The sequence below is a fragment of the Mauremys mutica genome, chromosome 4 (assembly GCF_020497125.1).
Source record: "Mauremys mutica isolate MM-2020 ecotype Southern chromosome 4, ASM2049712v1, whole genome shotgun sequence".
Lineage (NCBI taxonomy): Eukaryota > Metazoa > Chordata > Testudines > Geoemydidae > Mauremys > Mauremys mutica.
The window spans coordinates 162,129,204-162,152,249 of record NC_059075.1 but is presented as its reverse complement, the minus strand read 5'-3'; the positions used below and the strand labels follow the sequence as shown (position 1 = coordinate 162,152,249).

The 23,046-nt window shown below is 53.4% G+C and overlaps 2 protein-coding genes across 3 annotated transcripts; one reads left to right on the top strand and one right to left on the bottom strand.

Moving 5' to 3' along the window:
- Window positions 1–7,950: 7,950 nt before the first annotated feature.
- LOC123370520 (serine protease 27-like) lies at window positions 7,951–15,008 on the bottom strand. Its single transcript, XM_045017177.1, has 6 exons — window positions 14,943–15,008; window positions 14,161–14,265; window positions 13,833–13,995; window positions 13,370–13,635; window positions 8,972–9,147; window positions 7,951–8,676 (listed from the first exon to the last, which is right to left on the bottom strand). Exons 2-6 carry the CDS (start codon window positions 14,219–14,221, stop codon window positions 8,278–8,280), a joined length of 1,065 nt encoding a protein of 354 aa, XP_044873112.1. The 5' UTR covers window positions 14,222–14,265; window positions 14,943–15,008; the 3' UTR covers window positions 7,951–8,277.
- Window positions 15,009–15,033: 25 nt separating this feature from the next.
- LOC123370519 (serine protease 33-like) lies at window positions 15,034–21,742 on the top strand. 2 transcript variants are annotated; one of them, XM_045017176.1, is made up of 6 exons: window positions 15,034–15,132; window positions 17,274–17,294; window positions 17,423–17,585; window positions 19,216–19,487; window positions 20,227–20,396; window positions 20,575–21,742. In XM_045017176.1, the coding sequence occupies exons 1-6, from the start codon at window positions 15,069–15,071 to the stop codon at window positions 20,875–20,877; spliced, it is 993 nt and encodes a 330-aa protein (XP_044873111.1). In that variant the 5' UTR covers window positions 15,034–15,068; the 3' UTR covers window positions 20,878–21,742. The 2 variants fall into 2 exon arrangements, with proteins under 2 accessions (XP_044873111.1, XP_044873110.1); XM_045017175.1 differs by lacking the exon at window positions 15,034–15,132 and having other exon boundaries at window positions 16,095–17,294; window positions 19,307–19,487.
- Window positions 21,743–23,046: the final 1,304 nt, after the last annotated feature.

Genomic DNA, 23,046 nt, shown 5'->3' with positions numbered 1-23,046 from the left:
CCTCAGGAGGTATCTAGTCCAACCCCCTGCTCAAAGCAGGACCAATCCCCAACTAAATCATCCCAGCCAGGGCTTTGTCAAGCCTAACCTTAAAAACCTCTAAGGATGGAGATTCCACTACCTCCCTAGGGAACCCATTCCAGTGCTTCACCACTCTCCCAGTGAAAAAGTTTTTCCTAATATCCAACCTAAACCTCCCCCACGGCAATTTGAGACCATTGCTCCTTGTTCTGTCATCTGCTACCACTGAGAAGTCTAGGTCCATCCTCTTTGGAACCCCCTTTCACTCTCTCACTCTCAGGCAGGTTTTCTAATCCTTTAATCATTCTCATAGTGTTGGCTTGCACCCAGTTTACCATGTGATCCACATCCATCTGAATCAATGATCTGTTCTCTTCCTTATTTACCACTCCCCCAAATTTGTGTCATCTGCGATCTTTATCAATCATTTTTTCTTCCAGGTAATTGATAAAAATGTTAATAAAATGTTGACGCTACACCCCATAGTCTTCATAAAAAAATGGTTATAATATGATTATAGCGTATTGAAGATGTATTTTATGCAAGATGGATCTTGTGAGATATCATTGGAAAGGTTATGATTTGCTGAATATGATTATCCTATTTGGATGCAAGTATCATTTCTGTATCTGAAGTTAGGAATATTGACTATGTAGCAATTATAAGTGGGTTTACACCTGAGGAATACTCACCGGACAGAAAGCAATCAGCCTGGATGGGTCATTAGGAGGAGCAATAGGACTTTGAAGATGCTAATCTCCCACCTTCCTGAGAAGCTTCCTGGGATGCTAGAAACAACCTTTGACTCATGGCTGCTTTGACACTGCAGGGTCATGTGATTAAGTCACCTGGTACTGGATTCCATGATAGAATACCAGTATTTTTCCACTGGGGGTGGAGGGGAACCACACTGGCAAACAAAGGGTTCCTGCCATATGTACAACTTATTTAAGACAAGGGAATAATGTAATCAGTCTTCACTCTTCACTGAATCCCTGCCCACGGTGACTGCTGGAAACATCTAAGAAACAAAGACAAAAGTGGGAGAGAACAGCCGAGCCCAGACTGGAAAAGGTGTCTGGCCTGTGAAAGAAATACCTAAAACAACATTTAGGGTGAGACATTTCTATTTGTAACCAGTTTCTTTACTGTATTAAGCTTAGTTTATGTGCTTGTTCTATTTGTTAAATAATCTGCTTTGATCTGTTTGCTATCCCTTATAATCACTTAAACTCTATCCTTTGTAATTAATAAACTTGTTTTTGCTTTCTCGAAAACCAGTTTCTGGAATTCATAACTCGGGGAGCGGGGGGAAATCTGTGCATATCTTCCTCCACATTGAGGGAGGGGGTGAATTCCATGAGCTTACGCTGTACAGTTCTCTGTGCAGAGAAAGACAATACAATTCCCTAGCTGAGTCTTCCCACGCAGAGCCGATCTCAGTGTCTGTGTCTTTCTGCAGCTGGCTGTGTCCCTACCTGTGTGTGCGCTGGAGGAGGCTTGAGGGCCTGGCGCAGCAGGACAGTGTAAGCTGGTGGAACAGGCGGGCTCAGTGGTACCCCAGTACCTCAGGTGGCACCCCGGAGTGGGGAGTAACACCCGGGCTTAGCGTGCAGTGTAGACATTCCCAAAGACCGAGGAGCTGCATAACCAGCACTGGGACTTTGGCATGAATCACTCTGAAGCAAATCCAGATGTGTCCCCCTCCCCGCAAGTGAGCCAGAAACCCCCATGTGCATAGAACTCGCAATGAGGCAGAGGGAGGTGACCATTTATTAGGCTCGTATCATCTGCTCCAACTCAAAGTTAGGGTCTTTAGCGTTTCCATGCTGGTTCCCACGGCCAGAGAGACCTGTCTGAAGTTGAAGCAAGAGTCCCTCAGGCTGCCGCGATATCGGTCACAGCAGGTGAGCAGGGATTTGAGCTCAGATTGTCACCCGTCCCAAGGGTGTCCTGGAAACTGCAGCCCACAAACTCAGGGGGGATTTACTGCAGTGCTAACAGAGGTGACATGGTCTACCTACATCAAGGGCAAGGAATGGTTGGTGTGGGATAGGAACCCAGTCCAGGTGGGGGACAGATGACTTGGGAGTGCAAATCCAGACCAGTGAGGGGTTGTGTCACTGCCTGACCTGTAACCTTTGATGCGGTTCTACCTCCCAACTTGGCCTGCTCACGTCCATCCTACCAGCTGGCAGGTCACACCCTGAATGTCCATGTGCTAAGCAGCCCTGGCTCAGCAGCACTCTTCCTAGCAGCCTGTCTACACCCCACAGCCCCACGCTGCTTTCCACCAGCCTTGGTTACAACCAGTCAGGGTGACCCCAACACACCCCCACTCCCAAATGTCCCTCAAACCGAAGCATCCAGCCTTCTCCTGGACAGCTCAGAGAAATTGTAAGGTTCATTTGTTCTTTTAAAGACACAAAAGCACATCACAGCTTATTAACTTAACTGGGGGGTAGATACACCCTTCCCGGCAAACACAGCACTGAGCTGGTGGGTGATAAAATAAAAGGCATTTATAACAATAGGAGAGAGGGAAAGTGATGTGAATGGGAAAGGACTAAACTTAGGAAGAGTTACAAGGAAATAAAAGTGAAAACAAACATGTAAAAGTCTAAAACTTAATCTAGCAAAACGCAGGCTCCCTTCCCACAACTGGGTATAGGGCAGGCTCCCTTCCCACAACTGGGTATAGGGCCCAGGAGTCCTGGCTCCCAACCTCATTCTCATTCCACATGCCCAGGGCAGATAAGGCTGGTGTTTCTCTGTGGTTGTCTTACCTGCCTGATTCCAACTCCTCTGGGCACCTAGGAAGAGAAGGGAAGGATTTTACTCTGTGTGGAGGCAGGGGAGGTGTGGGTTCTACACAGATATTTCACTGTGTATCTGGGGGAATGGCTGCCAGTAGCTCCACCCACTCTCCTGAAACAGCCCTGCTAATCTCAGCAACAGTTAAAAATATTAGAACTGCCACTATTCAAGCTGTCATCTGTAGGTTCCAGAGTTAACAATCCCCACTGACCTGAATGGAGGTGGCTCAGGATTGAATGCAGAAATCCAGGCTACATGGGCAGGGGGATCAAAGAAGGGCAAAAGGGTTGCATGCCCCGGTATTCACTAGCCCAATTCCCTCCCCACATCAGACCGTCTCTCTTTCCCCTCCCCATGGAAGGTAGGGGCCGGTTCCTACATCCCCACTCCACCCTCACTCTGCACCAGAGTCATCACCAGAAATGATAAGGGCAGTGGGCAGTGGAGACAACCCAAGATCCAGCCTCACCTCATCCTGTCTTGCCCAACCCCGGCTGTCTCCACTGCACTGACTGAACCCTGAGTGGAGAGTGGACGCACCAGAGCAGGCTTTTAGAGACACCGTCACCACGTCCCAGGAGCTGGCGGATCAGAAGCTGGTGGGAGCCACCCAGCCTACTCTGGCAATTACCTCTCTGTGATGTGGGAGCCGGGGCACCGGCTGGCTACCCGGCAGCCCTCTCTGCCCTGCTCTCCGAGCCGGGCCACCTCTGCAAAGTCCGGGTGCTCCCCAGGCAGGGCGGGTGGCACAGCTCCGAGCTGCACCCCTGACATGCTCCAGGCTCTGCTGCTGCAGGTCCCTGGGCGGCGAGCTGCTGAGAGGCAGAGGCCCAAGCGGGGATGAGCACTGCAGGAAGCACCTCAGGGAGCATCGCGTGACAGCCAGGGTCAGCTCCAGGGGGCATCGCCAGCCAGTGCCGGCCTCCATCAGGGCAGAGGCAAGAGCTCCTCAAGGCAGCCAGCCAGCACCAGAGCTCCCACAGCATGGAGACCCTGGGGCCCGAGTGGGCCGGGCAGCTCCCACCAGCCTCTGACCTGCTGGCAAAAATTTGAAAACCTCTGTGCTCAATGGAAGGCAGAAATTTGGTCCCCTCCATGTGTCGCCTCTAGGGAGTGTAAATATGCTGGCTTGCCCCGGGCGCTGCAATGCCTAGTTACGGCTCTGCTTCCAAATTCAACACGCGAGGCGGGCGTGACCGTTCTCATTCTGCTGTGCCTGGAATTGCCCCAGCGCAGCCATCCTATAAAACCAAATAAAAACGTGCAACCTCCCAGGTTACTGGGGGGAAGCCCAGAGTGATTTTCATTTCCCTGTTTTGTTAGCAGCTGAATGCGTCAAGAACAGCTGGCCAAGGACAGTGCCCCGGCAGAGCTCAGGTTGCAATGGGGGTACGGTTATCCTGGGAGGTTCATGGATTCTGCGGTCAGGAGGCAGCACTGCGATCAGCTAGTCTGACCCCTGGTATAACACAGGCCAGAGACCTGCCCCCAAATAACTCCTAGGGCAGAGCTTTCAGAACAACTGCCAGTCTTGCTTTAAAAATGGTCAGTGAGATGGAGAATCCACCACGACCCTCAGTGAATTGTTCCAATGGTTAATTACTCTCACTGTGAAAAATTTATACTTTCTTTCCAGGCTGCCTTCGTCTGCATTCAACTTGCAGCCATTGGAGCTGCTCGACTGAAGAGCCCATTACTAAATATTTGTTCCCCGTGTAGGTATTTATAGACGGTGACCAGGAGACCCTGTAACCTTCTCTTTCCTAAGCCACATGGATGGAGCTCTCTGAGTCCATCACTCTAAGGCAGGTTTTCTAATCCTTCCGTCATTGTCATGCCTCTTCTCTGAATCTTCTCCAATATATCAACATAATTCTTGAATTGTGGGCACCAGCGCTGGACACACTAGTTCAGCAGCGGTCGCACCAGTGTCAAATACAGAGATAAAATAACCTCTCTGCCTCCACTGGATTTCAATGGGATGGAAAAGTCTCTTTTTCAGTTTCTCTTCCAAACATGCGGGAAACCTCTCTTCCCTGAGCTGGGGATAGAACCCAAGAGTCCTGACTCCCAGCAGCATCTCTCACTCTAACCACTAGATCTCACTCCCACTCCCAGAACACCATTGTGGCATTATAAATACTTTCAGGGTAGGGGGACTCTACCAATTCCGCCAGATCTGTTTCTGAATCAACACTGTTGAGTCTGCAAAATCTGTGTATAATATACCTCTTTCTTTCTGCACGGTCTTTCCTTTTTAGTCTTTGGTTTTTTTAAAACCTGTTCTCAAGATATAAAATGGCCATAAATCCCCTGGCGCTTTTCCCAGGAGCCAGGGGTTGAACCCCGGTGTCCGGGCCAAATTGCGATTCACTCATCCCCACTTTGAGTCCCTTGCTCCAGCTCAGTGCTGGGTGACCCATTCCCGTGAGGCCTTGTTGTGTGGCTGTTCTCCAGCTGCTTCGCCCCAGAGGTGGCTGCTTCTTGGTGCCAGATGGGGATCTCTGCACAGATGGACATATCTGAGGGGTGTATCCCCACACACCCTTCTGCCCCTCACACCTCCTCCTCCCCTGGGCTCTTCTCTTTCCCCAGGTACCCAGGGACTGTCTCTCCCTATGTGTCTTTGCAGCGCCCAGCCCGACGGGGGGGGCCCCCCCCCATCTCCATCAGTACCAGAGAAACCCAATACACACATCAGATACATTGTGTGGGCAGAGTGCTCTCTATTCCACACTTTTTAATCTTTTCATTTCGATTAACACCTTAAAAGGGAGGAGCATTAATCTCTGGGGAAAATTCCTATGTGGGGGAAGTGCATTGATTCTCTGTCGCTTGGAGTACTGAAAGTAAGAGTCAATTCCCCTTCTAAAACCACATGCCAGCTCAACTATCAGATATGGGCTGGATGGGGAAGCCCTCAATTCCCTTTATAAGTGACCCATGCTAGCCCAGCTGCTGTGGGCGGCCTAGGGGTTAGAACTGGCCATGGGCCAGAGGAACCAGGCCAGGCTGGAATGCCAGGAGTGAGACTCCAGAGAGAAACCAAATGGCCGGGATCAAGGGTCTGTTACCAAGGACACCAGGGGTCAGGTTCAGAGAGCCGCAGCCGAATCAGGATCTTGCTGAGAGAGCAGGGGCAGAGCTTGTACCCCTGTCGGGGTTCATGGCCCCCAGTCCTAGCGCTCGCTGCAAGCTACTTGCTGGAAGACTGGAGTGTGATTGTTCCCAGGTCCTCGGCGGACTGGGGTTCAAGACATAAGAACGGCCACACTGGGTCAGACCAAAGGTCCATCCAGCCCAGTATCTGTCTACCGACAGTGGCCAATGCCAGGTGCCCCAGAGGGAGTGAACCTAACAGGCAATGATCAAGTGATCTCTCTCCTGCCATCCATCTCCATCCTCTGACAAACAGAGGCTAGGGACACCATTCCTTACCCAGCCTGGCTAATAGCCATTAACGGACTTAGACCCCTATGGCCTCACAGCTATCAGATATGGGGTGGCATATTCCCTTTGTAACAGACACACACGAGCTCAGCTAGCAGGTAGAGCTTGGATGGAGGATTCCCTTTGTCAGGGTCCCCACACACACCCTCTGAACTCTGGGGTACAGATGTGGGGGCCCACATGAAAGACCCCCTAAGCCTATTTCTACCAGCTTAGGTTAAAACTTCCACAAGGCACCAAACCTTTCCTTGTCCTTGGATTGTATCGCTGCCACCATCCAGTGATTTAAACAAACATCCAGGGAAGGGTCACTTGGCATCAATATCCCCCCAAGCCTCATTACCCCTTTCCTGGGCAGGCTTGAGAACAACATACCAAGGAATTGGTTAGCTATGTGAGCCCAGACCAGACCCTTTGTTTCTGGGACACTGAAAATCAATCAGGTTCTTAAAAGAAGAACTTTATTTATAAAGAAAAAGTAAAAGAATCACACCTGCAAAATCAGGATGGAAAGTAACTTTACAGGGTAATAAAAAGATTTAAAGCACAGAGGATTCCCCTCTGGCTCAGCTTCACAGTTACAAAAACAGGACGAAAACAACCTCTGTAGCATAGGAAAATTCACAAGCTAAAACAAAAGATAACCTAACGCAATTCCTTGCCTTACTTACAATTTCTGTGGATTTAGATGGATTAATCCAGGTATATTTTCAGGAGATGTTGTACCTGCCTGGCTTCTCCCTCCGCCCAGAGAGGGAACACCAAAGAGAGAACACAAACAAAACCTTTCCCCCGCCCAGATTTGAAAGTATCTTCTTTCCTCATTGGTCCTTCTGGTCAGGTGCCAACTAGGTTATTTGACCTACTTAACCCCTTACAGAAAAGGCGATTCTGTACAGCTGCCAAGGAGGGGTTTTAGGCTACCCTTCTCTCTGTATTTATGACACCCTTTCTAAGAGTCATGTGCTAGCTCTGTCATCACATATGGGCTGGAGGGAGGTCTGGGTTGGGCCATTTGGGTTGTGCCGTGCATGAGGCTAGATTGGAGAACCACAATGATCCCTTGTGGCTGTGCTCTTAGCACAATCCCTGCCATGGGTTCAAATGCTCCCAGAGCCCTAAGGGATGGAGGGGGATTTAAATTATCTTGGGGACTGGGTTGATCACTGTCTGCAATTCTCAGCACAGCCAGACGGGGGCACTGCAGGGCTAAGTCATCTTGTCCCCCTGTCTCCATGGGCTTGCCCAGGTCTGTTCATGCCGCCCCCACCCCTAATTCTCCTAGGCACAAGCCTATTGCACCAGAGGTTTGATGGGTCAATGGGGCAGCAGCTGATGCAGCAGCACACATGGTAATGAGGCTATGAGGATGGGGTCCCCCCGCAAGCCAATGTAGTGCCAGTGTCTTGGAGGGTGTCCAGGTGTGTGGTGGGGAAACTGAGGCAGAGAAGGTGGAAAGGGAAAAACAGGTCAGAGAAGTGGAGCTGCCGGGGAAAGATAATTAAAGAGAGCGGAGGAAAAGGAAATAACAGCCCCTTCCTGAAAGTAGAGAGATATTTTGGCACCCAGAAGAGGAGGGTAAAGAGGCCTCGAAGGAGCCTGTGAGGTGCCTGGCATAGAGCCCAAGAGAGGGATAAAGAGGTGGAGGGGAGAATGGAAGGATATAAGGACACAATCTGGCATTGAAGCAAGTGGGAGAGGGAGGCTAGGGCTTGACTGCTTGTGTGCTTGCGTGTGTGCGTGTGCGTGCATGCATGCGTGTGTGCGTGCATGCGTGTGTGCGTGCATGCGTGTGTGCGTGCATGCGTCCCTGCTCCCCCTGCTGGAGGAAATCACCTTTGCACCCTTGTTACCATTAGCAGCGTTTGCGCTGGCCAAGTTGGGATCCGGGCTGTGCACCCATCCGAGGCAGTGATGAACTGAACCCCCGTCTGGAGGGGGCTTTGGTGGGGGCCTGGAGGTATGCGCTGGGGCATAGGGGGGTGCATCTCACAGGATCATGGGGACAGCTGCAGCTAGGAGAAGCATGGCAGGCAGAGCCGGCACTAGGCACAAGCAGACTAGGCAATGACTTATGGCCCCGAGCAGCCCGAGGGGGCCCCCTATCCGCTTTGCCTGGTTTAGTGTAGTGTGGATGGGGGAGGCCCCCAAAATATTCCTTAGGGCCCCCAACGGGCTAGCACCGGCACTGTTGAGCTGCATGACGGACATGCTACGCACGGTGAAGGGTACGGTGGGGACGTAGCTCTGGATCCAGTCGGCGTAGGGGGGCAGCAGGATGTAGACCCCCGGGCGGTTGGGGCGCGCGCACGCCACGCCCCAGCTCACCACCCCGGCCAAGAGCCACGCGCTGTCCCATTCGCAGACCAAGGGTCCCCCAGAGTCACCCTGCAGACAGCAGAACCATGGAGTCAATTCCTGGTATGTCCCCTGGGGGCACCAGCCCTGATCCAGCCCCAGTGCCAGGGACTGGCTGGCTCAGGAGGGTGGGGAATGGGACATGGGGCCTTTCCCCCCTAGGGGGCGCCAGCTCTGATCCAGCCCCAGGGTGGGGAACCGGCTGGTTCAGGGTGAACAGGGAATGGGACACGGGGCCTGTTCCCTTCTGGGGGGCACTGGCTCTGATCTGGGATTGCCGGGTGTACGGGTGGAGGGGGTCAGGGAATAGGATACAGGGTCTCACCTGACACGCATCTTTCTCCCCTTGCGGGTACCCTGCGCAGATCATATCCTGCTTGATGGGATCGGTCCCCGGAGGGTCGTCGGGGTATGAGCCGGTGCTGAAGAGGGTGTTGCAGGCGTCTCTGTCTATCAGGGGCACCTGCACCTCCTGCAGGGTTTTGGGGGCTGTCAGGCTCCCTGAGGACAGACAGACGAACAGGGCGGAGTCACCCCCATGGAGACAAGCCGTTCCACAGCTGCAGCGATCAATCCACGGAGCATTGCTGGACAGCCCATCCCCAGGCACTGATGGGGACTCCAGCACCAGCACTGCTCCGTGCTGACCAGCAGGGGGAGCCCTTGACCCTCGCACGTCCACAGGTTCCCGTGGGACACAAGCTGTGGGTCAGCCCAACTCCCCACCTTCCCACGGAGCCATCATGGAATGGGAAAGGTCTCTCCCTGCCTCAGTTTCCACAGCTGTAAAATGGGGATAACGATCCCAACCTCCTTTGTAAAGCGCTTGGAGAGCTACGGGATGGACAGAACTCGGTACGAGCCCCCGATTTGTTATTACTAAAGCATCAAAGCCACTGGCTCAGTTGCTCTCACTTCCCTCTTTGGGTATGAAACCTCCGGATGCTGCCATCACTAGAGATCCGTGCACGGAGCCCTGGCACCAGCAAAATCCCAGGCCGCAGCAGGATGCGCAAAGCTCCCACAGACTCTCACCCAGTGCAAAATCAGGGACCGTAAACTAGGCGTGGAAATTGGAGGGTGCAAAGACAAAGAAGGATGGCAGTGGAGACGGCACTAGCAACTCGCCAGATCAGTGGTTTTCAAACTGCGGGTCGTGACCCAGTACTGGGTCGCGGAATGGAAGGCCGTGGGTCACGGCGGCTCTGGTCAGCACCGCCGACCGGGCCGTTAAAAGTTCTGTGGGCCGTGCTGCCAGCCTAAGGCAGGCTAGTCCCTAACTTTTCTGACACCGCGCTGCGCCCCGGAAGTGGCCAGCAGCAGGTCCGGCTCCAAGGCGGGGGGGCCACGGGGCTCCGTGTGCTGCTCCACCCTGAGCACCGGCTCCGCACTCTGGCCAATAGGAGATGTGGGGGGAAGGTCCCTGCGGGTGAGAGCTGCTTGTGTGCTTCCGCCTAGGAGCTGGACCTGCTGCTGGCCGCTTCTGGGGAGCAGCGCGGTCCGCGGTGCCAGGACAGGCAGGAAGCCTCCCTCTGCACCCCCCTGCGCCGCTGACTGGGAGCTGCCCAAGGTAAACCTGCACCCCAACCCCCTAGCCCAGCCCAGAACCTCCTCCCACACCCTGAACCCCTCATTCCCGGCCCCATCCCACTGCCCTCACCCCTGCACTCCAACCCTCTGCCCCAGCCCTCAGCCACTCCCACACCCCCAACCCCTCATCCCCAGCTCCTATGGGTCACAGACATCAACAATTTTATTGAACTGGGTCACCAGAAAAAAAATTGAAAACCCCTGCACTAGACTGCTACAGCTCCAGGGTATGCATGCAGAGCAAAGTCTGCAATGCAAAATCAGGCTTTCTCCAAAGGCAGAATCAATGGCGGTAATATCCAAGAGGGAGAAATACAGAAGGTGTACGCCAGCAGCACACTAGATGGCTCCAAATCCATGCATACAGCGATCATGCGAGCAGCACCACAGCAGGATCTGCCACGATACCACAGGGTCACACTGAATGCATGACAGGGGTAAAGCAGGGGTGGGAACTGGACGGGTGAAAGGAGAGTCCAAAGCCCAAAGAGGAATGATGGTGGAAATCAGCTAGCAGTTGGCTCACCTGCTATGGATCCATGCACAGAACAGACACACTAACAGGTTATCTGGCCACAGGAAGATGTACAAAATTAAAACTATCTCCCACCCAGTGCAAGATGAGGGACTTTAAGGTTAGGGTTAAGGTTAGGGTTGGGGGTAGAGTAGAGGTTATCTTCGGATGTAGGGTGAGCATAACTGTTAACTTGAAGGTCAAGGATGAGGATTATTGGTGGGGGTACAGCAAGATTTAGTGTTTGTGGTAGGGTTAAGGCAGGGGTAGGCAACCTATGGCACGTGTGCCAAAGGCAGCACAAGAGCTGATTTTCAGTGGCACTCACACTGCCTGGGTCCTGGCCACCGGTCAGGGGACTCTGCATTTTAATTTAATTTTAAATGAAGCTTCTTAAACATTCTAAAAACCTTATTTGTTTTACATACAACAATAGCTTAGTTATATATTATAGACTTATAGAAAGAGACCTTCTAAAATGGTTAATGTATGACTGGCACATGAAACCTTAAATCTGAGTGAATAAATGAAGACTCGGCACAGCACTTCTGAAAGGTTGCCGACCCCTGGGTTAAGGTGAGTTAACTTTCATGGTTAATAGAGAAGGGTTAAAGTGTTAGTGTTAAGGTTGTATTAGGGTTAGAATTAAGGGTTAGGGTTAAATGTAAAGATTCGATTTAGGTAGGTTTGGAAGGATTCGGTTTTGATCAGTAAATGTCAAATGATATCATTCATCTAAATTATAAAAAAAAATCCAATTCTGCCAAGCCTAAATATGATCAGGGACTATAAAGTTACTGGGGTTAGGGTTAGGGCATAGCGTTATCTTTAGGTGTAGGGTGAGCGTAACTGTTAACCTGAAAAAACAACAAGGAGTCCTTGTGGCACCTGTGAGTTCTTGTCAGCTGTTTGAAATGGGCCACCTTGATTACACTGAACTCGTTAGCACTACAAAAGTGATGTTTTTTCCTCCCTTCTTATCAGCTGTTGAAAATAGCCCACTTCCCCCTTAATTGAATTGGCTCATTAGCACTGAGCCCCCACTTGCTAAGGCATCTCCCATCTTTTCATATGCTGTGTATTTATACCTCTCTACTGTATTTTTCACTCCATGCAGCTGATGAAGTGGGTTTTAGCCCACAAAAGCTTATGCCCAAATAAATTTGTTAGTCTCTAAGGTGCCACAAGGACTCCTTGTTGTTTTTGCTGATACAGACTAACACGGCTACCACACTGAAACCTGTTAACCTGAAGTTTAATAAAGAGGGTTATTGGTAGGGTAAGTGTTAGGATTATCCTAACATTTGTTCGAGGTTAAGGTTATGTTAGGGTGAGAATTCAGCAGTAGGGTGAGTTTAAGGGTTAGATTCAGTGTCGAAAGTTAAGATTAGTGGTTAGGATGAGGGTTAAATTTAAGGGCTAGAGATAAGATGAAGGCTAAAGGGTTAGGAGTAGGGGTTAAAGGTAATAATAATTGGAGATGTACCAAATCTCCTAGAACTAGAAGGGACCTTGAAAGGTCATTGAGTCCAGCCCCTGCCTTCACTAGCAGGACCAATTTTTGCCCCAGATTCCTAAGTGGCCTCCTCAAGGATTGAACTCACAACTCTGAGTTTAGCAGCCCAATGTGCAAACCACTGAGCTATCCCTCCCCTGCTGGGTTAGTGTATAGTTTTAGCTTTAGCAGTAGGGTGAGCATTCACATTAAATTTAGGGTTAACTTTTAGGGTTGGGGCTGGGGTCAGGGATATGGTTAGGGTTAAGGGTATATCGGGGTAGAGAGCTAGATTTTTATTTAGATTAGCATTGCAGTTAAAGTAGGGTTAGGATTAAGAGTATGGCAGGGGTATAATGCTAGATTTTGATTTACAGTTAGTGTTGCAGTTAAAAATAAGGTTAGGGTTAGGGTTATAACGGGTATAGCATTGGATTTTGACTTACGGTTAGCAATGCCGTTAACAGCAAGGTTAGGTTTATGGTTATGATTGATGTTATAGCAGGGGTACAATGCTAGATTTTGATTTAGGGCTAGCATTGCTGTTAACAGTAGGGCTAGGGTTATGGGTTAGGGTTAAGAGTGTATCTATGGTAAAATGTTAGAGTTTGATTTGGTGTTAGCATTGAAGTCAATAGTAGGGTTATGGTTAGGGTTAAGGGTATAGCAGGGGGTATAGTGATAGATTTTGATTTAGGGTTAAGGTCAAGAGTTAAGTTTTCTGGTTAATAGCTATGGTTTACTAGTTAGGTTTAAGGATTATGTTGGAGATAAGGTTGTGTTAGGTTTAGAATTAAGGGTTAAGGGTTAGGATTAAATTTAAAGATTAGATCAGGGACCATAAAAGTTAGGGTGGGGTGGGAGTTTGAGTCTGGTGTTATCTTTAAGTGTAGGGTGATCATAACTGTTAATCTGAATTTTAAGGATAAGGGTTATTGGCAAGGGGAAAGGGGAGGGGTAGGTTTAGTGTTGGGGTAGGGTTAAGGGTTCGCGGTTAAGATTATGGTAGAATTATGCCCCAAAGCTGTTTTCCAGTCACCATCCAGGGGACCCCTAGAACCTCCTCCCCCCATTAACCCCCATAGTCCTACCATTTCCCCACAGGCCCCCATTCACCCCCTCACCTCCGTACTGAGTGTCACCCCAGCCGGTCACCCAGCACTCCATGCCCGCGGGGAACTCCACAGAGGAGGCCGGAAGGGAGATGGGGCAGATAACACTGTTGAAGCTCACAGGGGTTTCCAGCTCCACCAGCGCGATGTCACCGCTGGACCCGATATCCGTGTAGCTGGGGTGGCGGTAAATCTCCTTGATGGGAAAAGATACCAGACTTTCAGAGGGGTTCAGGAGCTGATATTCCCCTAGGTTCACATGATAGGCAGATTTGTCCCTGCAAGATACAAGAGGAATATAAAGGTGGTTCACCCAGCAATCAGATGCAGCCAACTCTGGGGTGGAGCAGCTGGGTACCAGCTGCATAATGACAATTGACGGGGATGGCTAGCCTGAGGTTGAGAAGCAGCTGCCTCTGGGACGTGGCAGTTGGGGAACAGCCGCAGGGAGATGGCTCCCGCCTGAGTTACTCACCCGTTAAAGCAATGAGCTGCTGATACCACCCAGCTCTCAGCAATGAGGGACCCTCCGCAGATATGGTTGCTGCCTTGACGGATGCTGACCTGCCAGGGCCAGGACCCATTCTTAGCATCATGACCCCCCACAATGCGGGGAGATCCCATTGGCTGCTCACAAGCTGAGGAGAAAGATGGGGAGCACAATGAATAGAACCCAGGCGTCCTGGCTCCTGGTTGCCTGGCACATAACCTCTATCCTGTCTTCCCTCCCCAACCGCTGTGCCCCCCCCCCATGAGGTCTCAATTCCAAGGGCTGTTTCCCAGGTGTCCAGCCAACCACTCACCTTCCAGCAGTGGCAGCAGCCGAATGGCCAGGAGACAGCTCAGACCTCTCACGCTCCACATTCCTCCAGAGGCACCTGGCTCCAGAGGCGTCTGGCTCCAGATACCTGAATGTGAAAGGGAATCTGAGGGGGGAGAAAATACAGATACCACGGCAGTTTCGCAAACAGAGGTATGAAAATAAAGAGCAGGTGGTGAAAGGTGACAAAGGGAACGCCCCTTCCGAGAGCTGGGGAGAAAACCCAGGTGTCCTGGCTCCCAGCTTCCCCTCCTCTGGCCCACTAGACTTCATTCCCCTCACAGAGCTGGGCAGAGAACCCAGGAGTCCTGGCTCCCCCTCTGTTCTAACCCCCCAGACCCCCCCCCGAGAGGTCATTCGTTGGGTTATTTCCTGGTTTCAGTCTCACGCCATTAAGCCTGAAACGGTTTCCTGTTCAAAGCAGATACAAGGTTTAATATTTAAACCCAGATGGAGTTGAACGCGTATGTTAGCCACGAACTCTGCTCAGTCCTGGCCCGCAGCCCCCTGCTATCCCCGCCCGGGCCTTCCCGACGTGTGGTCTCCGGGTGGATCTATTCAATGACACTTTGCTACTTCTATCTGGTCTCCTCGCGTCGGCTGGTTCTTCCCCCACAGCCAGAAAGCCATCTACTGTGAATCTGTGCTCACCTGTTCAATATCGTTAATCCTATAGGACAGGAGGGGGGGGGTGCTGGAATTCAGGACTCCTGGGTTCTATCCCAGCTGGGGGAGGGGCTGCCATCTGCACCTCTCAGAACTTACCTGCCTCGTGGTTTTATAGCTCTGTTTATTAATGTGACGCGCAGCCTGTAAATTGCAGCCAGTGACTTTGCCCTCCCGGTCTGGGCTTTGGTCCCAGCCCTCAGAGGAGTTGGGGGAGCCGGTATCATGGGTGTTCTCCGCTGCCCGCTGCCTGCTCTGATTCTGGTTCTCATGCTGCCCCTGCTGGAGGGTGAGTGCGGAGTCTGCGGGGGCCCTGGCATTTGACGCCTTCTGGCTGTGGGGGTGTGCAGGTATGAAGGATGAGGATTGGAAAGGAATAGAACAGGGATGGGGGTGGGGGGACTGGGAGCCAGGACTCCTGGGTTCTCTCCACAGCTCTGAAAAAGAAATGGGTTTCTGTCCCTTACACCTTCAAGCCCATAAGGAATTACTTCCTCTGCAATAACTTGTGGCACTCCCTGCTGGAGGACTCTGCCCTCTGTGGGTTTAAAGAGGAAAAGGCCAGGGGTGGGGTTCTCAGCACTTACACTGGGCAGGAGGGGTTTGGGAAAGGGGAGATGGTTGGGGGGGTGGCAGGGTGAGGGCCTGTGGGAAGGGTAGGTTGTGGGTGGCAAAGGAAGGGGAGAGAGATGTAGGACTTAGGGGGCAGAGAGGGGATGGATAAGTGGGGCTGGGGTGGATGTGTGGGGCATGGGGCAGGGAATAGCTCATCAAGGTTGAGCAGGGGATGCACAACCATGACTGAGAGAATGGGCCCTTCCCCTATCACCCATTGGGGGGAAGTTATGGGGCAGAGAACCTGGATTTAGGGTCTGGGCTGTCTGTGGAGAATCTCAGTCCGAGGGGGAAAACCTGTATCAGACTATGTCCCCCTACTTGCCCCACTTCCTGGGGTGGTGAAACCCAAGGCCAGAGACCCACTCCCACCCCCATGGGAGGAGGTCGAGGACTCATGGGAGACATGGGGGCAGGCCATGGCTGTCAGGGGACCTGGTGGAGTTGTGATGTAACCCTTCTGCCCCTCTGAGTTAGCAGCAACAAGGGCCGGGTTCAGTATCCAGGGGTTCCGTTTCAATAACACAATGTAAAACCGGCTGGAGCCCCCACCCAGTGGCCTGGGACAATTACATACCACCCCCCGCCCGGGCACCTCTAAGAGGCAATACTTCCCCTCTCGCAAGCACAGAGTCTGAGTGTAGCAAAATCCTTTTAATAAAGGAGGGAAACAATGCGGCATTATGTTGGGGAAACACCACAAACAGGATTCATAACACAAACCATGAGCAAAAACCCACCCCCAAGCTAGTCTGGCAGTGTCCTTTCCCCCTCAGGGTCTTAAGTCCAACCACCCAAAAGATCACCCCAAAGTCCCAAAAGCCCAACACCCCAAAAGTCTCTGTCCCTGGTCAGTGCAGCCCCAGAGTTCAAAAGTTTATCTGCAGAGTTCTACATCCTGCCCGCGACTGGGTCCAAGGCCGACTGCCCCGCCTCTCCGTCGGGTTCTGCTGCAGCCTTCACCACAAGCCGCTCCACTCTACCAGCTGTCCCATGAGCCACTCCCGCCATCCCACGAACTGCTTCGCTCTGTACCACTTCGCTTCACTCGCCGTCCAGTGGGCCGCTCCAACCGTCCCACCAACTGCTCTGCCCCGCCAGCTGCTTACCAATAGATCTTCACGCTCCCCCACTAGTTAACAGAGCGCTCAGATCTGAGTGATTTCTGCTTGTAGTAGGGAAGCCCCGGTGCTGGTGCACCATTGGCCCAACGTGAATTCAGCTCAGCAGCCTATAACTAGACCCTTAACAGGAACATAATTAACTCTGCTATTCAACAGTAGAGAAAAGAACGTGCAGCTGATGTTTCAGGGTCTCAAAGGGGGCCCATGCCACCAGATACAAATACCTACCCCCAGCATATCTCAATTCACTGGGTTTTGGAACCCATGTCCCTTGTCTAGCGAGTGCTACTTAGTTGATGGCGAGTCCCTCTGTCATGAAACAGTTCCACTGGCCTTGATTCACATAATCAGGGTAACAACACTTTATTCTTCCTGCCCCAATAACAGAGAAACTGGGGACCCCACAGAAGCCAAAGGGACCATTTGGGCTCATGCTAGGCAGGGTGGGTGTGTCTATGCAAACAAGACCAACCCCTCAAGTTCCTTTCCACAACTCGCCACAATTCACCACCAGATCTCAGGGTAGAGCTCAGCCTGACTCTGCTTACAGTGAGAAGAGGAATTTCTGGGATCTGCCTGTGAAAATTGTGTGTGTGTGTGTGTGTACTTGGGTGCAGCACTGCCCCCTGCTGGAGGGGTCTGGGTCGTGTGCAGTTTTCACACCTCACTCATCCCTCTCTTTCTCTTCTAGGTGCTACAGAGTTCCAGTCAAGTAAGGAATCTGGACACTTTCTGTCCCCAGCTCTGGGAGGGGAGTGGGGTCTGGTGGGTTAGAGCAGGGGGGGCTGGGAGCCAGGACTCCTGGATTCTATTCACACCCCTCCCCACTTTTCTCCCCAGCCTGCGGGCAGTCGGTGGCCTCCGGCCGCATTGTAGGAGGGCAGGATGCCCAGAACGGGGCTTGGCCCTGGCAGGCCAGCATCCGATACAGCGGAGTCCACGTCTGCGGAGGGTCCCTCATCACTGGGGAATGGGTGGTGTCTGCAGCTCATTGCTTCAATCGGTGAGTGCCCCAGGCTTTTCCTTAGCTGCCCCACCCCAGAGGTGGCTGCATCTCAGAGCGGGCAGGGGGGGAGGCATCTCTGTGTGGTCTCACTGTTCAGCTATAGCCCAGCTTTTAAACAATCCCCTGGAGGAACCCTTCAGTGTGCCAGACCCCCGGGGGGTCCCACTCGGCCCCATGGCCCCACCCACTCCATGACTGAGCCTCTGGGCTCCAGGCCTCCTGCTTCAATTCATGAGCTGTGCCCAGCGAGTCCAAGGGAGACCAAGCCCTGGTGGAGGCCTGTCTGCTCTGCAGGGGCCAGTGCACCTCAGCCAGGGTTTGCAGTGACGTCAAGCAGCGTTGTCAGACCAGGGTCCGGTTAATTAATCAACTGGACCACGGCTCCGGGAAATCCATAGGTTGGCCCAGAGAAACCACGGTGGAGATAGAGCCCATCTAGCCAAGCCAGTGCTCTCCAGCCTGCTCTGGGCTCCATATCAGCCGCTGTCTCTCGGGGTACGTTTACCCGGCAATGAGAGACCCGTGGCACGGCCGCAGGTGGTCTGGGGCAGCTAGCCCGGGCTTCAAGACCCGGCACCGCGGGGGTTTTAGTGCACTGTAGACATATCCGTTGTGCCTCTCCCAGAGGTGAAAGTAAGCCGGTCCAGTCCGGTCCGGTGTACCGGCAAGAGCCAGTGTGCCGTGCTGGACCAGACCGGCTTCACCAGGCTGGCGATTTAGCTTCAGCAGCCGGAGCCCCAGCCCGTTAAATCACTGCAGAGCCCTGCCACCGCTGCCCCAGGGCTCTGGCAGTGGGACTCGGGAGGCGCTTTAAAGAACCAGGTAAATGGCCACCTGAGCCCGGTTGCTGGAGCCACGGGGTAGCGGCAGCAGGGCTCCATCAGAGATTTAAATGGCCCAGAGCTCCACTGTGGTAATGGCAGTCAGAGCCCTAGGCCCTTCAAATGGCCCCTGAGCCCCTGGGCTCCCAGGTTATTTAAAGGCCCCGGGGCTCCCAGCCGCAGCTGGAGCCCCACGGCTTTTAAAACTTGATTTAAAGGGCCCGGGTATTTAAAGGCCCCACCTCTTCCGGTTGAGGCCACGCCCCCTGTTCAGGACTCTGGCATCACCCCGCCTCTCCCAAACCTTGGCCAACCCCTTATCTCCTGGCTGTCAGCTCTCAGTCCTTTCTTCTCAGCTAGCTTCTGCTCAGATCCCTGCAGAGATGCAGAAGGAATCCACCTTCCTCGGGCTCGTTGGTTGCTAGGTCTCTATGTCCTGGCTATTGCGGTTTTCATCCTCTTCTCCGATTCCCCATTGACGTAGGGTTGGCCTCAGCTGGGCCTGCAATGACCCGGTCAGTCCGTGCCAGACAGCAAGGTCTCCCCTCTCCCTCTTGTTTCTCCTGTGCTGCCCCATTGAGAGATGTAACCCTTTTATACCCAATGAGGAAACTGAGGCACATAAAAATATTACAGAAAATTCCCACTTCACCACAGGCTGTTCCCCAGCTGCTGCACCCCAGCGGTGGCTGCATCTCAGCCCCAGGCAAGCCATCCTATGTGACATTATGTGCAGCTGTTCCATTTCTGTTCTGTGGTAGCCAGTATAATAACAAACTCCTGCCCAATGTCTCCCCCTCTCCTAGGAGTCTGCTCCTCACTGCTTACTCTGTTTCCCTTGGGAGATTCCAGCTGAATAGCCAGAATGCAAACGCCTTCACTTCTGCTGTGTCACAGATCATAATCCACAGCGACTACAACCCCACCAGCCATGCCTCAGACATAGCCCTGGTGCACCTACGCACACCCCTTCAGTACACCGCCTACATCCTCCCCGTCTGCCTTCCGGACCCCAGTGATTCCATCGCGAATGGCACCCCGTGCTGGGTCACCGGCTGGGGGAAGGTCCAGACGGATGGTAAGACGCCTGGAGGGCCTGCGTGGGGTGGGGGGTCCCCCAAAGGTGACATGGGAGAACCCTTGAGCCAGGGCTGTGTCTGCTGCTGGGGTGGGGGGGTCCCCCAAAGGTGACATGGGAGAACCCTTGAGCCAGGGCTGTGTCTGCTGCTGGGGTGGGGGGTCCCCAAAGGTGACATGGGAGAACCCTTGAGTCAGGGCTGTGTCTGCTGCTGGGGTGGGGGTCCCCCAAAGGAGACATGGGAGAACCCTTGAGACAGGGCTGTATCTGCTGCATGAGTCATGTCACCATCTAGCGGCCACAGCCCAAGCAGGCAAAGCAAAGCCCAACGGCTGCTGAAGAGACGAGATCTTCCAATGGGAGACAGGATGAGGTGCTGGTTGGGGAGTGGGGTCTAGTGGTTAGAGCAGGGGGGGTTAGGAGCCAGGACTCCTGGGTTCTCTCCCCAGCTTGGGGAGGGAAGTGGGGTGTGCTGGGTGAGAGTGTGTTGGCTGGGAGCCAGGACTCCTGGGTTCTATCCCCAGCTTGGGGAGGGAAGTGGGGTGTGCTGGGTTAGAGTGTGTTGGCTGGGAGCCAGGACTCCTCGTGTGCTTAAAAACTTCTATTCTCACCTGACCTACCTAGGTGGGGCCAGACGGGGCATCTCCATCTCTGCAGGGGCACAGACAGTCAGGGATGATCCTGCCCCGGGTGAACGTGGCTGAGATGGGCCCTGATGAGGTGTATTTTTTCTCCACAGAAAGTCTCCCTGCTCCCCGCACTCTGCAGGAGGTTCAGGTCTCACTCATAGGTGTCGAGACGTGCAATGACCTCTATAGCAAACCCATCACAGGGTCCCCGGGGTCGCGCCCCATCCAAGACGGCATGGTGTGTGCTGGCTACCCCGAAGGAGGGAAGGACTCCTGCCAGGTGAATGGATTCAGGGACATCCCAGGAGATCCAGGAGCCCAGGGCTGCGACTGGAGGGGGCTGTGGGTCGGGGTTGAGGGACATTGGCAGAGCTGGTTGGGGACGGGTATGTAGTCCCTCGGGGCCGCAGGTCAGGACTGAGGGGCACCAATATCACTAATTATCCTTCTCTCTCTAGGGGGATTCTGGGGGACCCCTCGTTTGCTCGCAGGCTGGCTCCTGGTTTCTGATTGGCATCGTGAGCTGGGGAATTGAGTGTGGCCTCCCCTACCGTCCTGGGGTCTATACCCGGGTCTCGGCCTACTCTGACTGGATCCAGCAGCAGCTCCCCAGTGTGGAATTTGGGGTGGTTAATGTCACCATTAACCCTCAGCCTAATGCTGGCTACACTCCAGCGCCCACCCCCCTGCTTCTCAGCACCCTCCTGCTGGCCAGTGCTGCCCCGGGGATGGGGCCACCGCTTTCTAAGCTGCTAAGTTAACAATCAGCCCTGCCATGGAAAGGACAAGCCACCAGAATTACAACCTATGATTATAGGGCTGAGAGGGGAGTGGGATCTAGTGGGTTAGTGACTGGGGGAGGGGACAGGGTGTCAGGACTCCTGGGTTCTATCGCTGGCTTTGGGAGGGGATTGAGATCTGGTGGGTTAGAGCAGGGCTTGGGAGCAGGACTCCTGGGTTCTCTCCCTGGCTCTGCCACAGACTCCCTGTGTGACCTTCAGCAAGTCCCAGGTCTCTCTGAGTCTCAGTTCCCGTAGATGTGAGAAGGGGAGAATAAACGTGCCTTGGTCTGTTTAGAAAGTGAGCCCTTCGGGGCAGGGATTGGCACCCACTGTGGGTCTGGGCAGTGCCAGCACAATGGGGCACTGATCTCAGTTGTAGTCTTTGCATCACCTGGCACAAAGGATTCCTGGCCCATGTTCAGGTGTCGTAGGTCCTACAGTAACACAGAGAATACTAGTAATAAACGATATGTCTGTCTGTCTCGACTGCATCTGTCTGTCTAGACTGTATATGCCTGGCTGTCTAGTTTGCTTTGTCTGTCTGTCAAAATTGTTTCTGCCCCTCTGTCTAAATTCTGCCTGTCTAGGCTGTCTGTCCCTTAATATCAGAGGGGTAGCCGTGTTAGTCTGGATCTGTAAAAGCAGCAAAGAATCCTGTGGCACCTTATAGACTAACAGACATATTGGAGCAGGAGCTTTCGTGGGTGAATAACCACTTCGTCGGATGCATGTCTAGACTGTGTCTGTCTGTACCGTCACCATCTGTCTATCTTGTGTTTGTCTGTCTAGGACGGGTCCATCTCTCATTACCCACAATGATACAAAATAAATAACCCCGAGAATACTGTGAATTTCCTTGGGCGGTTCTATCCTTGGTGATTTACGCAACAAAGATAACCCAAAGGACCCACACGCCCCTGAGGTACACCCACAGACACTCTGGAGTTTAGCCACACACACACACACACACACACAGCAGAACCAGGCGAGTCCCCATGGAGAGGCTTCCTGGCCATTTCAGGAGACATCCCCCCATTCTTCACCTGCCAGCAGCATCAAGTTGTGGAAACGCAAGGGGGAGGTGTCAGACGCACGGGACCCAGGGAAGACGTGAGGGGCCAGTGCAGCTGGGACAGGGGGCAGGCTGGATACAGGGAGAGTGCAAACAGGGCTCAGGGGTGGAGGCCCAAGAAGGGGTTTCCCTAGAAGGGTGAGAAGAGGCAGGCGATGGAGGGACTGGCGGGGTGACATTCCCCGGCCAGGCAGACAGCTGACACCGGGCATTGGGGTCACTGGAGCAGCTCGCCGATCACCTAGCCCCCTGCGGAAGCAGAGCTGGGAGCTGCTATGCCCTGTACAAGCAGGGTCTGAATGGGCTCTCCCCTGACAGCTGGGAGCGGGAGGAGAGACTTCAGGAGCAAATTGTGTTTACATGGCTACACCTCCTCTGCCAAGGCATCCAGCAGGCAGGAGCTGGGCTGCTGAAGGGATCAGCTTTGGCCGCTGTTGGGATAGAAATCACTTTAGCACTGAATGCAGGGGTAGCGACAGGTTATCAAGGTTGTTGCCTTTATTGTATGAATACAGGGGAGCAGAACTGTCCTTAACCCGTCCCAGATGAGGGGGCCACCCTCCGCTGAAAGGACCTCATTCGGCCAGGGGCTCGAATGCCAGAGCCCTGTGAAAGTCAAAGGGGTGGGGACAGGTGTCCCTGCTGGGAGGTGCAGTCTCTCCCTCAGCGTTCTCAGGCTAGCTTAACCTGTTCCTCCTTACCGTTCAAAGCTCATTTTGTTATTTTAAAGTGCTCAAATGAGAGCCGGAATCCCGGGCGGTGGGGCAGCGTGTCTGCCCAGCCTGCAAAGAGCTGCGATCCCTAAGCGACCGACCTGCACCAGGTCACCGCCGAGAGGCAGGTGGCCGCGGAAGGTGACTGACAGTCAGCTGGGGGGGCGAGTGGCTGGCGGGGTGGCCGAAGGAGAGGAACAGCGGCTGGCAGGGCAGCCAGCCAGAGCAAGGACTCAGATGGCAGAGCCAGCTCGGTACCTTCTTCCCCGGGTGGGAGGTGAACTCCCACAGATGCACCCCTGAACCCTGGGTCCTCTCTGACCGGGGACAACCCCGGTGAGTGGGGTGTCGGGAGGGAGCAAA

What these genes read in the sequence shown, in the direction of transcription:
- LOC123370520 (XM_045017177.1), bottom strand. Translation starts at nt 14,221, where the DNA reads ATGTGGAGCGTGAGAGGTCTGAGCTGTCTCCTGGCCATTCGGCTGCTG. An exon ending in GCAGCTCATTGCTTTAACGG is followed by an intron (nt 13,636 to 13,832) that starts GTGAGTAACTCA and finishes TGTATCTTGCAG; the next exon opens with GGACAAATCTGCCTATCATG. An exon ending in GGGAGAAAGATGCGTGTCAG is followed by an intron (nt 8,677 to 8,971) that starts GTGAGACCCTGT and finishes TGCTGTCTGCAG; the next exon opens with GGTGACTCTGGGGGACCCTT.
- LOC123370519 (XM_045017175.1), top strand. Translation starts at nt 17,014, where the DNA reads ATGCTAGGCAGGGTGGGTGTGTCTATGCAAACAAGACCAACCCCTCAA. An exon ending in TGCTACAGAGTTCCAGTCAA is followed by an intron (nt 17,295 to 17,422) that starts GTAAGGAATCTG and finishes TTTTCTCCCCAG; the next exon opens with CCTGCGGGCAGTCGGTGGCC. An exon ending in GAGGGAAGGACTCCTGCCAG is followed by an intron (nt 20,397 to 20,574) that starts GTGAATGGATTC and finishes TTCTCTCTCTAG; the next exon opens with GGGGATTCTGGGGGACCCCT.